Source organism: Takifugu rubripes, chromosome 7, assembly GCF_901000725.2.
Source record: "Takifugu rubripes chromosome 7, fTakRub1.2, whole genome shotgun sequence".
Taxonomy (NCBI): Eukaryota; Metazoa; Chordata; class Actinopteri; order Tetraodontiformes; family Tetraodontidae; genus Takifugu; species Takifugu rubripes.
Window position 1 is genome coordinate 8,187,030 of NC_042291.1, and position 16,327 is coordinate 8,203,356.

General features: G+C 43.6%; 1 protein-coding gene across 4 annotated transcripts in view; it reads left to right on the forward strand.

Annotated features, from left to right (window-relative positions):
* The first annotated feature begins 667 nt into the window (after positions 1–667).
* LOC101078378 (plectin-like) overlaps positions 668–16,327 on the forward strand; it is an 82,379-nt gene continuing 66,719 nt past the window's right edge. For 2 of the 4 annotated variants that reach the window (XM_029838561.1, XM_029838563.1), the window contains exons 1-2: positions 668–830; positions 2,219–2,419. In XM_029838561.1, the coding sequence (XP_029694421.1) occupies positions 2,230–2,419 (190 nt within the window). In that variant the 5' untranslated portion in view covers positions 668–830; positions 2,219–2,229. Of the gene's footprint in view, positions 831–2,115; positions 2,420–6,420; positions 6,678–16,327 lie in introns of those variants that run through there. The other 2 variants (XM_029838562.1, XM_029838568.1) reach the window with 2 other exon arrangements.

Sequence of the window (16,327 nt, forward strand, 5' to 3'; positions counted from 1 at the left end):
GCCAAAATATTAACCTTGGATTCTGGGACTTTAGATGTAGATCATTAATGAAACGAAAACAGGGAGTGTCTCTGAGAAGAAGAGACATTTATCCTTCCTGCAGCTTTAGAGCTCTTCTCAGGAACTGTGTCTGCTTCACACATGTCTGACTGTTTTGGAGCTCGTCTTGCTCACTGTAGAACTCCTGAGCCGGAGTATATGGCTTCTTTTATTCAGGTGTTGCCCCCTCATTTACTTCCGATTCTCTTGTGTGTCACCATTTTTATGTTCCGTCGTGCAGCTTTCTCGTGCCGGTCAGCAACTGTCAGCCCGGGACGAGCAGGCAAACTAATCGAACATTGAGCCTTGCGGCATTTTCACCGCGGCAGCACCATCACACCCAGAAAAAAAACCCAACCAGCAAACAAACCCGCTAATGGTTGATCTATATCGTTACGTGGAGCTGTGCGATTTTTCCGTCAGAGCCTGGACGCTCTCCGGGCTCTGCTGTCAGTATCGTAGCTCGGGAATTAATAATTAACGAATGAGAAATATACCTAGAGATCAAAATGGGAGGGGTTTCGGAGGAGAAACAACAACTAAATAAACCCACATGATGACGGCGCACTTTGCGTCCTCCAGACCCACCGTGCGTAAAAGGAAGGAGCTACCCCCCCCCCCTCTGTCTCTGTCTCTCTCTCTCTCTCTCTCTCACACACACACACACACACATGGGCTCTCAGGACTTTGTTGTGGTTGGCAGTAACCTGCTGGACGCAGACCGGAGCGCCATCACATCCCTGCATGAGTGACTGACACAATTCTACGTCCCTATCCAGCGCAGCGTTAAGGTAGGAAAACGCAGTGAATCTGCCCCCGGTGTCCCTGAGTCATCCTTCTTTCCATATATTGCGGCATGGCTCCGGTGTTGTGCATTGGTCCACCAGCGGGACGCTGCGGGCTGTGGTTGGAACGGTGCAGGACATGCAGCCTTCCCTATATTTTCACTGACTCAGACCATCCAAACTAGAGGACAAACCTTATCCCCTTCATATTGGAACTGTCACTGTCACTTTTTTGATTCTGCCAACAGCATCAGAAGGCAGGTCCTGCAGGGGTCCCATCACTTAACTATCATAGACAGATCACATACTCTCTCATTGTTAGCCAGCACTGTCCTACAACTGACTGCAACATAGCAGCACTTTATTTAATACGTCTGTCTTGTGCAGAATGACCGTAAGTGAGATGGAATTTGTTTGAACATGTCCATGCTCACTCATCTCTAAGGTAAAAAGAAAAATAGTCGTTTAGATTGTACATTGTATTCTCATTGACATAGACTCCTTGACTACTATTATTGTGAAGTCAGTGGATACAGTATAATTTTTGACACGTGGTTTTTGAACGGTGAGCTGTAATAATAAGCTGTCACACGTCTGTTATCGAATTGTGCTGTAGTTCAGGTCCTTGAAGGTACAGTGGGTGTGACGCTGTCAGAACCTGAGCTACAGGAATATTTACTTACTCCAATTATTCAACAGCTCACAGATTCTGAAAGCAAAGGTCCTCTATCTCATGAGGGAGCGATCAGGAATTCATTTTGCTGACGGAAAGTTAATATGTTACACTGACACGCAGTTACTAAAAGTCTGGCTCCGCTGCCTCTACAACAGATAACAGCCGCAGTTGGATTTTTACTGAATAATAGTTGCATTAAATTCTCCTGCCCACATTAAATTTCTCATAATGAGACGTTTTCTGGCCACATTTCTATTTCTGAATGAACTATTTTCCCTTCGTTGTCTCCAGGTCTGACCAAAGTCCAGATAAGAGTAAAAAAAAAGACCGGATGTAATATGAATATGTAGATTTGCATGGAAACGGTTTAAGGTCTTTACATTTTGTTATCGTGTCTCCAGTTCCACGCTTTGCATCATATCATGCTCTCGCTTTAGCATATTTTTCATTTAATCTTGTCATCCACATCCAGAGCTGTTAAACATTAGAAGGCTCAAAACACATAGTAGCTGCCTTTGTAAAGGTTAAAAGGCACTGCATGTGTGTTGGACTCTTGGCTGGCTCACCCAGTCATGGGGATTGATGAACGAGCCATCCAGTATAGGGTTAGGGTTGGGGCTAACCCTAACCCTAACCTTGTCTGGGGGATGAAATAAGTCCCTCTGGTGCAGACTGCCATTCCACATTTGAAAACCAATCTGTCTGTTAATCATTTTAGAAATAGAAGCAATGGCGGAACGCAAACACAGACATGGGGTCCAGACCCCGGAGCAGGAGTCCTCTGTGGAGCAGATCGCTGCCCCCTGTCCGGGAGACACCCTGCCGTGGAACCTGTCCAAGCACCAGAGGATCAAGCGCTCCAAGTCGACCTCTGGGGAGGTCCTGGATCCAGCCGAGAGGGCAGTGATTCGCATCGCAGGTAGGACGCATCGAATGGTACATCTGCAGCCTCCTGGCTACATGATGGAGTGTCTCATCCTTTTTGAATATTAATATATTTACCAGGTAGAATGCAAATGATCATTTCCTGTGCAGGCAGGATATGCTGTGTATATTAAGGCAAGGAAGCAGCAGTGAGAGGCGTGGTCCTTTCTGCTCAAACAATAGGCTTGAATCCTGTTCAGTCCAACTCTGGGAATGTAGGAAACACATTATTTATTTACACTCTGGGTTAGTATTTCCTCAGCCCTGATGTGCTCATAACCGCTGGCTCAGTGTTAGGTCCCACCTCACGTAAAGCTGGTTGATATAATCAGTCACTCACATGCGTTTATGATCAATATGAACCATAATAACAGTTCAGTATGCAGTTATCAGTGTGGCATTTATCCTTGATATCATATACCTACTGTTGCTGTTCTGCTGTCATATGATTTATTAAAAAAGTATGTTCATATTAATATCCTCATTTTTAATCTTAATCTTCCATGCACACCTTAATATATTATCCCCACCCTCTAGCTGAAGGTCACAGGACTCGTAGCCTGTCCATGCCACTGAGAGACTTTTACATGTACTGTTGAACATTTCTCATCAGTCTAGGAGGCAATAAAGAGACATTTGTCTCTTTATAATAACAGTTTATAATAACAGTTCAGTATGCAGTTATCAGTGTGGCATTTATCCTTGATATCATATACCTGTGACTTGTATCTAATTTTACACTATATATTTTCCACTTGTTTCTAAACTACTGTGTTTGATTGTTAAATCAGGGCAGTATGTCCTGCATCATGCTAACTTCCACTGTGACAATTTTAGCACAATGAAACTTGATGGAGTTTTGTCGGAATGCTGCGCTCCTGCCAGACTAGAGGAAGTTTTGATGACCTTAGCGCCCACAATAGGCAAACCTTCACATCCTCCTTCTCTTCCTCCGTACACCAGGAGGCAGAGGCAAGCTGTGTCAGCAGGGTTAGTCCGGGATTTCGTCCTGAGCTCGGCTGACTGAAATTGTCTAAAATAATAGACCATACCTGTGATGTATGATTTTTATTATTATTATTATTATTATTATTATTATTATTATTATTAGTAGTAGTAGTAGTAGTAGTAGTAGTAGTAGTAGTAGTAGTGGTAGTAGTAGTAGTAATATTATTGTTGTTGTTGTTGTTGTTGTTGTTGTTGTTGTGGTTGTTATTAAATTTGGACCTGTGAAGGTATGATATATCTTTTACGGTCAGTATTCAAAAGTGACGCCCAAACCACCGCGACTGCCCTCTAGTGGCGGACTGCAGTAAGGCGCTGAAACACTTTCGCTTTCATTATCTGTGAGAATAGGTCTTAAAGCAGTACAAGGCTACTAAATTGAGATTTATGTGAGGACCTGCTCAGATGATACCATTATGAAAAGATCCATTATGTCTTTAGACAGTATAGCTCATGTCAAATTGCTCACGTGTGTGACATTCAAATCCCTGTGATCTATATATTATTGATTGTGTTTTAGATCATGTTTAATTAACTTAACACTACTGAACACTCACTAGGTGATTAAGCGATCATTCTTGTCGCTCAGCCTTGGGAGAGCAGGTGCACGTGTGTGCACATGCATGTGTGTGTACTTCATAGAGTTATCCTTGAGTCCAAGCTCTACTTAAACAGGCAACATCCCTGCTGACTCCTCCTCAATTATTCATTCCAGAGAGGCTATGATATGATATTGATGCTGCACAGCCAGACACTTCCCTTTCTCTCTCTCTCTCTCTCTCTCTCTCTCTCTCTCTCTCTCTCATACACACACACACGCGCGCGCGCACACACACACACACACACACACACAGGCCATCATATGCATACCTTGGCATTTTCACATTGTATTTTATTCTATTACTCTGAATCAACATCTTCTAAACATAGTCCTCAGTATTATTTGTAAAGGTTATCCTGACATTTTGATGGTAGTGCTCTTAGAGCTTATCTACTATTCAAGATAAACCTGGCTTCTCAGTTCCAGTGTCGAAACACAGTTTATTCCCTAGAGTTTACTACACCATTTGTCCAATAGGTGGCGCTGCACGTCTAAGAAGCTACAATGAACAGAAAGGGGCTTGATGAAGGAGAGTCACACCAGCTCCTGGAAAATGTGCTTCATTTCCCACCCCCTCAAATAGCAGAGGTTATAAAGTCAACTTTTGTGCCCCTGGTGCAGGAGAGAAACACATTTCTTTCAAAAGTTTTTATGATCCTGGAGGAGTTTTATTGAAGACCCCTCCTTATTTATCACATCTGACCTTTATACCTCTGCCACTATGAGCAGCATTTGGAAGGAATGCTGAAAGTCACCATCAGTTTGGGTAACTCTGTAAATGAGCCGTAACGGAAGGGGTCAGTTCCTGGCAAAAGAATCGAAACAGATTTTTTCCTTTTACCCCTCTGGACATCGGTGGTTTCACCTAAGTGATTATAGCCAGCTAAGAGAGCGAGGGCTGGTTTAAAAGCCTGCACTTCGGCTTCTGTTGTTCCAACAGCATGGCCACGTTATTGCTCTATGTAACACTATCCACAGATTCCCGATGGAGAAATGTGTCAGACATCAGACTGGGTGGTTGAAGAGGTGAGAGCATGTCTCCACTTTAGGCCTGTCAGAAAGGGTCTCACGGTCTGATATTCGTTTGTGACGAAGCATCTGTAAATATAAGAACACACATTTAAATGAAGCCAAAACCGTGACTGTGCGAAAGTGAACAAGTGTTGAAGATTCACATCCTTTTTTTTTCACAGCCTCGCCGAAGTCATGCACTCATTAGCGGTTTAAAGTATTTATAGTTTAATTGAATAATCAGATGACATGGGGCAAGAATTGGCACTCCAGCTGTTGGGATGTAGACGCCAAACTAGAAATATCCAGTGAGCACCCTGTTTGAAATTTAAGTATCCCTCAAATGTCACTACTGAGATGTTTATAGCAGTGAGATGTGTGTCAGCAAGTATTAATCATGACTGAGGTGCTGAGCATTTAGCTTCCAGTTAGTTCCCACACATTACCCAGCAGTCACTGACCTCACAGTCACATGGAGCCTTGCATCTATTACACACTTTATTTTATCTCTTTAATCTTTATCAAAATAAAAAGTTGTTCAGACAACTGCTGTATAGTTTTGATCATGGAAGCATGCTGGTTTCCTGGCGTGCCCCCGTGTGTCCCTGCTCCTGCTTCCTGTTTGACAGCGGAGCAGCAACATCAGCAGGGAGATTTTTGGTCTGGATTTGTCAGGTTTCCTCTCCGGAAAACTGGTGAGGGCAACGCTTGGTCAAAGTAATGTCTGATATTAGGACTGAGTTTCCCCTTCCAGACGTCAGGCTACAGCTTGGCCAAAGGGAGGGAGATGCTCTTCCTTTCACTTTCACCTTTATTTCATTTTTTTTTTAAATCAGGCAGGTCATTAATCACAACCTGATACTATTTGTGATGCTGGCGTGGCTGTGATTTATCCTTTATTACTTTAATGTGCCAGGTGTTGGACTTTAAATGCTGAAATTGTGTTTATAGAGTAGAGGATTTTGCATGGCTGCTCATGTTGGCGATAACACACCAGGGCTGGTCACAAAAGACTCATTCTGATAGAAGTAACTTATCTGACATCTAGTCTAGCTATCAGTGGATACATCAGCCATTGTGATATTCATAAATGTAATATCTCAAATGCACAAATTTCGGTGGGACGAGAATGTTGGACACGTTTCTGAAATTTACTGAATTTACAGCGTTAAGAGAAATGACGTTGTCACACTGAGTTCATACTGCTGTGTTTGGCAAACAGCAGACTATGTGTGTGTGTGTGTGCCTGTGTGAGGCAGCCCAGGCTGTGTGGCTTTAAGAGGAGGGGCCTGACATTATATTAGAGGCTACGGGAGGGTATATGGAAAAGGCAGGGAGGGGGAGGAGGGGGCGGAGGGGTGTAGGTGGTGTTGGACTGAGAAATGAAGTTGTGAGCTGTTGAGGGTTCACAACACAGCTGAGAGAGTGGAAAGAGGACAGCACAGGCTCTTCTCTCTCTCTCTCCTCACACACACACACCTCGCAACACACAGTCAGACAGAGGAGAGACGCCGAGGAGGAGGAGAAGAGGGCGAGAGTGCCGGCATGGCCATGTACGAGCCCGCCTACCTGCCTCCAAACGCCGAGGAGCAGGACTTCATCCAGGCGTATGAGAACGTCAGAGAGAAGTATAAAGGTGAGTCTGGACGTGCAGCAGCTGCAGTGACAGGAGAGACCCTCTGTGTGTGTCTGTGTGTGTGTGTGTGCCGTGGATGGGCGTCCATCTCTGAGCAGGTGCTAACCTGTGACGGTTTACATGTTCTTTTGATGACTTGACGTCAGTGAAACAGAGAGTGGCTCAGCATCACCTGAGTGCTCAGGGCCTTATTAACTGCGGCACATGTTCGCCGTCACTCTCCCACGATGCCTCTGGGAGCCCAGCGGATTTACAGCATCGGATCGCCTTGATATGTGACCGCTGCCACGGTCCTGCTCCGTTGACCTCTGACCCGCGATCGCACCGATTGTGTGCTGATTGTTATCCTTTAACCAGACTCAGCAGAGGACGTTGGAGCCGATGCTGTTAATGGACACCACAGAGCTTGTCCTCTGGCCTCTTCAGGCTGCTTACCCTGTCATTAAAATCACAACGCGATGGTCTTGTCTTTATTCTAATGCAGTGAAGAGGTGAGGGAAGGATCCCAACACACCTCCAGGAGTTTCTCACCCGTGTGTCTTTCACTTTTCATCCTGCCTGTTTCTTGGAACATCAGTAAGCAGGACAGCGCCTCTATAAATATTGCCCCAGTTTTCACTTTTTAATTCCTCTTTTGGTCCCACCGAAAGTCGGCTGAAACACTGTTTTTTCTTGCTTCGATCGTAGTTGTCAGCAGGAGACGATTTACGTGCGATTTGAGGTGATGCTTTTTTGTGCTGTAAACAACAACGTCGATGAAATCCGTCTGGTTTCCCTGGCGTTGCATTTGCTTAGTAATTCATGGGACAAAGGGTGGACTGCTTTGTGACATCAGAGGATAGTCTTATCAAGTGCAAATACAGTGGAGATTTTTTTTGGTGACAGCACTGAGGAAAGGGTGAACGGCTGATAGGAAACAAAAACACCGGAATGTGTTTGCTCGGTTGTATTTGTCGGCGTGCGCATCTGTGTTTCCGTCTAATGGGAAGCAGAAGCTCGGTGGCAGGTGTTTATGTTCTAGACGTTCCTCTGTGCTCCTACTTGACAGCGTCAGTGCTCCTCTGAGGTCCTGCTCTCCTTATTAAGGCACAGTGATGACACAGCCAATAAGAGTGTTTCCTGCAGTCATTTTTCAGAGCATGCTGCTCATACGGGTTGAGATGCAACCAAATAAAGTGACTTGTCATGATTGTTGCTGTCTAACGCGGCTTCTTCATAAAAAAGGAGAGTTAACCGTTATATTTGTACGTATCCAAGTTTTTTGACATGTGTGCTGAAGTGTGTGAAAGGAAGCCTTGTGAGAGGCAAGCCAATATTAAATTTATGTAAATCTCTTGCCAGGGATCCTGAAAACTGTTGACCTTTTCTTTAGCTTGCAGGAAAAGTGGCTCTCCCCTCTCTGACACCATCTTTAAATGCCTCTGGTGTAGAGCAGCTATGGGGAAATGAGACAACCTTTAATAGGACAGTATAAAAAGTGCAGGACATTGTCCCACAAGTCCTATTTCTTTTCCAGCTGTGTGTAACTAAAAGTTAATATTGCCTCCTTTTGACTTGTGTTCACAAGGTCACAGGATAAAACACTGTCTTTCTGACATAAAAGGTCCCCTCACCCTACCACCTTTGGATTTCCTGTCTGTCTAAATGTCAAAACACCAGCTAGGTTTATGGTCAAAATTGTATTTTGAAGTTAATACATGAAAATAAGTGGTCAAAATGAGACATTTGTCCAGTACACCTTGATTTATTAATTATTTAACGTGTACGATCAGTCTAAGATGAAATATCCAGAGAACGACACCCTCAAAGTTCATCTTACTGGTGTCCTCACTGTCCCGACAGCTCCAAGCTGCTCCATGCTTGGAGCTGGGGGACGTTAGCACGGGTCACTGCTGACATAGTAAACAGATACACTAAACATTTGCACATTAGCATTGTCACTGTAAGCATAGCACTGGTATTTATAGAAGCTATTTAGTGTCGCCATTTCAAACTACAGCCTCACTTCCTTCCTGCCCTAAATAGCCCTGCAAATAGTATTTTAGTCTTATTGTGGCTCCATATGCACATAAGTGTAGCGAGAACATTTGTATTCGCAGTTTTTCCTCTGATGGGAAGGATGTTCTCTAAGTGCGATAAAATGTAATAAAAGTGCATTAAAGTTTTTTTTTTTAATCTGAAAACGCTGCCTGAATTGTAATTGGCTGGATGGCAGAGGACTGGCCGTCTCCTAACACAATTTGCTCTGTAGCAGCTGATGTTACCAGCCAGCCTAAGTGGGGGCTTGCCTTGTTCATGTCAGGGGACTGCTGAGGGTGCGCAGACATGGCTGGTATACATACTTTACCCAGCATGTGCCCTGCAAAGCCCTGTCCTATGCCCCTAAGGGCTTAAAATATCCCCTAAATATAGCTGCATTGAACTGACGAATCAAAACGGATATTTCTGGTAAGTGATCGTCTGCTAAGGGCAATTTAAATTCCATAATTGCTTGTCAAGTAAACGTTAAATACTTTTCTGAAATTAAAAAATCTTGAAATGAAAACGAGTGAATGTCGAACGATGGTCTGTGTCCTTTTTGACAAGAAACAATGACTCTGTCCAGCTCTATTTTTATGGGTGACAATTGACAATTGTCCCACTGTGGGGTCAGAATTGACGTGTTGCACAGATTTGAAAGTAAATAAACTCACTTTCAAAGGAAAGAGGCAGCTGGGTATGAATATGTTAGCATGCCTGAACGGCGCATGTGTCCATGTCGGGTTTCCCTCATCAGATCGTGAGCAGCAAAACTCTTTTCATTTCCTCTCCTGCTGCTCCAACGGCTGGTCAGGGTTACAGAAGTCATGTTAGCTGAGGGAGAGGTAGACCGTCTTTTCTTTTGCCGTTTAGCTGCTAGTTCCAGAGAAATGTGAATAAAGAGACCGGTGGAATCGTTGAACCCACAACAACCTGCTCTTATGGAAATGCTACATCTTTCTGAACTGTAAACCAGATTAAGACGGTTAGTCTATAGTTTCACTTGGGTTTAGTTTACTAATTAGCTTATTTTTCTGATACTGCCTCTAAAGGATCACCTGATGCATCTAGTGCAACCTTATAAAGCTTCAATCAACATGATGACAAAGCCCTGCCATATGCCATAACCCTGCCATAACACCAGTTAAACATCTACTTTTTTTTTTGCCAGCCCCTCTGCAGTAAAACCAAACTTTTATTTGCACAGTTCTCAGTTCTCAGCACGGTGTGGAGTCGTTATCGAGGTCAGCTGTGCGCAAACGTCACCGTCCGGTGAACTGTTCATGGAAACTTGTCCCTTAATAGAAAACCTGCCAACTCGACGTTTGCGCGTCCCAAATTGGATGATATCATGGGGCATTTCCTGTTAGTGCAGCGCAGCCAAGCTGTGCTCACAAACCCATAGTGCCAACAGGAAAATCCCAGCAACATTTTCTCTGTATCAGATTTTAAATCCACCACATCAAGCAAAGCCAAACAGCACTCTTTTTTTGATACACTTCTTCTTCTACGCGTCCGGCAGCATAATGCTCTCTGGGATAGATCAACACAGATCATGTCGAAGGTTACCGTGAGGCAGGGCCTGATTAGTGTGGCTGTGTTTCCTTTCCAACCTTATATGGGAGAGGGAGAGGAATCTTTGGAGGGATGCTCCTCTAATCTGCAGGCCTTCCTGTCAAGCACCCAACTTCATCTCACGACAGAAGCTCGCGGTTCTTTAATAGCTGAAACTCTGCTGTTTTATTACTGTTAGTGTGTGAGGGAGGGAAGGCGTGCGTGTGGGTGAGAAAGATTAACTTGAAGGAATAAACGATGGAATTTTTACAAGAAGCAGGGAGTGAGTTTATACTGTAGTGACCATTTAAGTGAGTCAGCTGTTTTATTCAATTGATATCGTTGCAGATGTTTCCCAGAGTGCACGCAGATACACCTTAAAGCTTTCCAGACTTATAGAATGGCTGACTTTCCACACAACACTGTCAAAGTCACGCTCCAGCCTGACATTGCTGAGTCAGAAAGATGCATATCTGCTGTTTTCTCTGCTGGACGTTCTGCATCCGTCATGTAGATTAAGATGTCAGTCCCCCCCTAACCAGCCACCACCTCACCTGACAACGTCTTTGGGTTTGAGTAGTTGGAGAACTCATTAAGGATGCGGATCAAGTGGAAGCTGTCAGGTCCGTTTTAGCCTGCTCAGATCTCACTAAAACAAGCAGGGTTGGACCTGTGTCCCACGCCGGGCTGCTGCTCCTCTCATACAAACAAAAGGCTTTGTGGTATTTTAATGTTTAAATTGTCTCCTTGAGTGTTTTACTTGAGTTTAGAGTCATGGTTCTGTGGTTTGAGAGGGGGAAAAAAGGAGTGGAAAACACATTTGTGTGGAAATATTATGAGGCTGTAACACCTGGCCTATTGGACAAAAGGACTCTGTACTGCAGGGTGGGACTTTGACACTTTTTTTAGTCCGTCTTTGTGGCGTCACAACTCCTTAGAGTCATCATTAAGTTGACGGAAAAAATTGGTTGAAGGTTGAAATAAAAACGGACTCTTCTCTGACTGCTGTAAAGATGTTAAACCTACTGCTGTCACTGCCACCAGCACATCAAACTCTAATTACAGCTTCTGTGAGTGTAATTAGCCTCCCAATAGAACCATAAACTTAATCTTACTTATATCAAGACAGTTTGTGCATAGTTGTTCTTGAATAGTTTGGGTCTGATAAGGTGTTTGAATTTAGAGAGTTTTACTTTTTTGTTTTCACTAAACTGACCCACAACTGTTGTCTGAATTACACTCAGGAATGTTTTTACTTTTACTACTGCAATAGTTGTGGTATTTTCAGATTACAATGACAGGTGTAGGTCTTTTTCTGTCACGCAGTAATGGAAGGCAGTGTTTGACCTAAAGATAAAGCTGCCATTCATTTATTTTAACCTTTTATCTGTTTTTCTCAATAATTATTCATTTAAATGAAGAAATCATTACTTGAAAACCCTGGGTACAGTTTTAAAAAGAAACAGGTGCAAAATTCTGCAAAAGCTGCTGTGTTGAGGGAGATGATTTCACAGTAGTTCATCCAGCTTCTGTCTCATTCTGGCTAGAAAAGCCAGCAACCTTTGTGTCCAGTGTGGAGGAGCACTCTTCTGAGGGAGGACAGCATCGTCATGATAGCTGGAGGAACTTTGTTCCCGCCGAGTTCCATCCACGACCTGGACACCAGAGCAAAGTGGAAGCACTACTTGCAATGGCACTTAAATAGACTTTGTAGTTATTAGCCTCTGAGTGAGTAATAATGGAAATCCCCCCCCACCACCACCACCACACTGCACATGATCTGACATTTGCTATTAGCAGATAGTGACAAATACGAGGTCCCCTTTATGACAGTGTCACCCTTTACTGGCGTCAGACCTCTCATTTCCTGAAACCGAAAAAGTAATGACTTTATTGCTGGTCAGTGGAATTCAGGGCAACTGGTGCCTGCCTCTGTGATGGCCACCACATGGGCTGGGAATGTCCAAGCAAGTCACCCCGCACAGCTGAAAATGGGGGGAATGTGACCCACGTGCACACACGCACACACAGAGCCGGAACACGCTGATGTTCTCTCTGAAGTTCCCACTGTCATGCAGGAGGAATAACTTGCTGCATTCTCCTCTGTTAGCACTTAATCTCTTCTGGTCGGAGGTACCAAAGACGGTGCACTAAAGCTTGTTAGCCTTTCCAAATGCCTTCCGCGGACGCATTATCTTCAGCTTTTGACAGAAGATGTACTCATAAAAATGACCCTAAATGGTGTGGCCGGCTCCCTGTTTCACCAAGAAGGGCTGCACAAACTGGTGTTACATAAAAGGCCTGGTTGATTCATAGATAAAGTGTCCTCTGAGATGATAGGCTTCTGTAAATCTAAACAGGAATTCCCATGCATCATGTGTCCATTGATCCACATGGGCGTAGCCATTTTCGCTCCATTCGTGCAAAAAAACCCAGATTGTTTGTTTTTGTTATGGTATGTTTAAATTGGTGCTAATTCTGGCCTTCCTGTTCTTCTGGAAGCTGCATTTTAACATGGCTGTATCAGGAAGTGGCGAAGAATGGGCTGTGGCTGCTGTCGACGACCTTTAATCCAATCAGAATATGTGCTTGAAATACCTGACATAAGTGTGCATTGCCTAGAAAGACCAGTCGACAATATTTTACCTTTATCTGGCTCCGTTTTTACAGCTGTTAACACAGTTAAGGAAGACAAACACAGCAGATATCTGGCACAACCACTCCGGCTTATATGAGGCTGTGGAATGCTGTGACCTCTAATATACATCACTCATTTAGCTTTTAAATTCATACCATGAATTCACAGTTGAAGGCCATGAGGGATAGCCATGAGGGAGCTCTTAAACTCAGTTGAAAGTTGCATTAAGGGCAGTCCAGGATGATTTTTAGAACATTACATTTATATCATAGTTATTCGGAGGGAACCTTAAGTGTGTTGCTTCATGGGAAGACAAAAATGCCTTAATTACACAACATATATGAACACTGAGCATCTAATAAGCATAGGGTTGAGCTATTGCTATACCTCTCTGTCAGGGTTAAGAACATTTAGGAATCTATTTTGCATGACTAACAGTAGGAGGCAGTAGATCTTAGGATTTTGTTAAAGAAAGTGACAGACACATGATGTCAGTGCTGGGAAAACCAAAATGAAGGATGAGTCCCTCAGAGACGGGCTCTGTGACCTGTGGCCAGACTGCCGCCGCCTTCAGCAAATTCCCTGTCAGTCGTCACAGAGACATGATGAGGAACTCAGGGGCGAGACAAGACAGGAAGTAGCCTGGGTTCTGAAATAGGACTGAGAAGGATTCATCATTGGAAGTGAAAACAGTAGACCTTGAGTACATTTTTATGTTGCTCTACATTATTGTGTTTCAACCCTGAAAAATGAACCGCTTTCGTCAATTCTCATTTCTTTGTCCAAAACAGGCACAGAGATAACCTTAACTGAATCAAAGGGAGGTGAAGCTGTGTGTGATGGAACAAATCTGTGGTGCTTATGATCTCTCCAAGCTGCATCTGGAGGAACTATTGGATGAAGGGTCGAGGACGTGTGTGGAGCCCCATTCAAAGCCATGTGTGAGCCCACACACTCAGATCTGCCCACTGGTGACCACATCAGCCGGGACCGCTGTCAATGCCAAGTCCCAACAGCCCCAACAGTGATGCGAGCTCGCAGCAATGTCCCGCTTTTCCATCTTCACTGCTGGACTCGTCCCAAACTCCCAGCTTCACGTACTTTTCCCTTAAAGCTCATGGGAGGTATTATCTGGCAAGGACCGTGTTTCCAGCTTCATGTGAACATCCAGCATCCCAGCCCCTGGAGCGTTGCGCCTCAGATGGTTTAGTTTGGTTTATTCAAGTATTTCTAACAGAATGCTTCAATTGCAGATTAACCTATATAGGTTCCTGCCTTAAGTACCCTAAAGTACCCTAACTGTGGTGTTTTGGCTTTGCAGGGCAAGCACAGCCTCTAGTGGAGCTCTGGCCTCATAACAAATATGATAATCTACAACAAAAATGGTGACTGGGTTTCCGCGGTGAGCAGAAGGGTTTCATTCCCACAGGACATCTCTAATGTGTCCTATAATCTGATGACTGAGGTCTAAATTAAGCTGTGAGTGTTCATCTCCGGCTACTTAAATTAAAGAGCATGACTATCTGTGTGGGTGGTGGATCTGATTGCACCCTATTTATACTGTTTCCTTTCGTAAATAGGAAGAAACTTGGATGAGGACCTTCTAGTGTTCACCTTTGTCGGGAGTGACCTCACAAAAGTTAAAGGCTCCTTTGGGACCCAGTCTTTTAGGGAGGGACGTGGGAGGCAATCTGGCAGGGTCATTTTCTCCTTGCATTGTTTCCTCTCTGCCTCAATTCCCAGAATTCCTCACCAGCCTTGCAGATATCGGTTCGGTAGGAAAACTCGCTCCTTGTTACAGTTTTAACAGCTGCGCAATGTTTGCCTGTCAACAGTAAGAAATTCCTTTTAGCCTTGTATACACGAGGAACTTTGACATGCTTGAGAGTAAATTCAGCACAAATTGGAGCGATATAAATGCAGACTTGACGTGTTTATTAAACAACATAAAAAAAGATTATGGCAATTGCAAAACTGATACGGCTCGTCTCCATATACGTCTGATCAGCACGATGCGGTCATCAGTTTTTAGGTCCCCCGGGCGAGCTGTTCGAAACACATTCTAACGCGAGACTGACTCCCTCAGCAGTGGGGCTGCTCCCCTGCTGACTGCTGCCCAGGGCTCTAAGCCGCCTCATTGGGCCGGAGATTTGAGCGACTGGGTGACCTCAGACAGAAGGAATGTTTTGTCTGGACTTCCACAGCGGGCCTACCAGTCAAAAGAACTGAGCCAGGAGCAGTTTTTATGTGGAACAATAAACACCTGACGGCAATAGAAATGGACAAAGCTGAAGCCGTTTCATTGCTATTTCCAAGCCTTTTTGACTGCCCCTTTTTTATCCTCTCTTTTTTCCTTCCAAACACCTGTCTTTTTTTATTACAATAACACAAAGACGACTGTCTGCAATGATTAGTTGTGAGTTTTTAACAATTTTACCCGGTGAGCCTGAAAAGTGGTTCTGTAATGCTGCATTTACTGTATTTATGTTATCTTTGCTTGAAAAAATGTGCTAAATGTTTACAACTTCTGTTCCTGTATGTGTACTGTAACATTTACTGCATTACAAGGTTTGTATGATGGTGCACATCTGCCAGCAAGATGGAGATGATTCTCATCAGCTCCAGAAAAGTCTTGTATCTAGCCAGGTTTTCACAGCACAGCCGCCTCGGTGACTCATTTATTACTGCTGCTGACATGAGAACAGAAGGTGATGCTGCAGCATCACCAGAATAGGAACAACCCCTGTGTCCTTATTCATGGCAACAGTTCATCATTAAAAGAGAATATTGCACTGCATCAGATCTTATTTTTCCAGATGTTGCTCAAATAATCCTTTATACTTTGACAATTACTTTAGTGAAATAAAATCACAATGATCCATGGACAAAATATTAAGACTATCGAAAGAATACTAATAATTAGAGTGTAGTTCAAGTTCATATTGTCTCAATGAATTCAGTTCCATGTAAAATAGATGTTCAGGACTTTTGGAGGCAGCAAAGCATGTTAAGATAATTTAGTGTTTTGTATGTATTTAGCAAAAAATATGAACTATCAAACATCCCAGGGTGATAGGGAAGACATCTATATATAATAGATACATGTACACAGTATGTTTTCATACTTGCTTCATCAGCTGTTGCAAGTGTATGTCTGCGTTCGTATCATTTGGTTCTTTAATCAACTTTATGACCATCATCAACAGGGTGCCGTTTTGCTGTTACATGCTGGGAACTGCAGGATACAGCAGACCTATAATGAAGTTTTCACTCATAAATAGAGTGGGAGGACAAAACTGAATAGCTTCCAATGAGTTGAAAACCTTTTCATGCTCTGCATGAATAGCACTGCATTCCAGGACCATTCTTATTCTTGGAAGTCTAAAGATTCTACTTTTAAAATACTGTACTGTAATGGCAATCTTTTATGCATCCATTT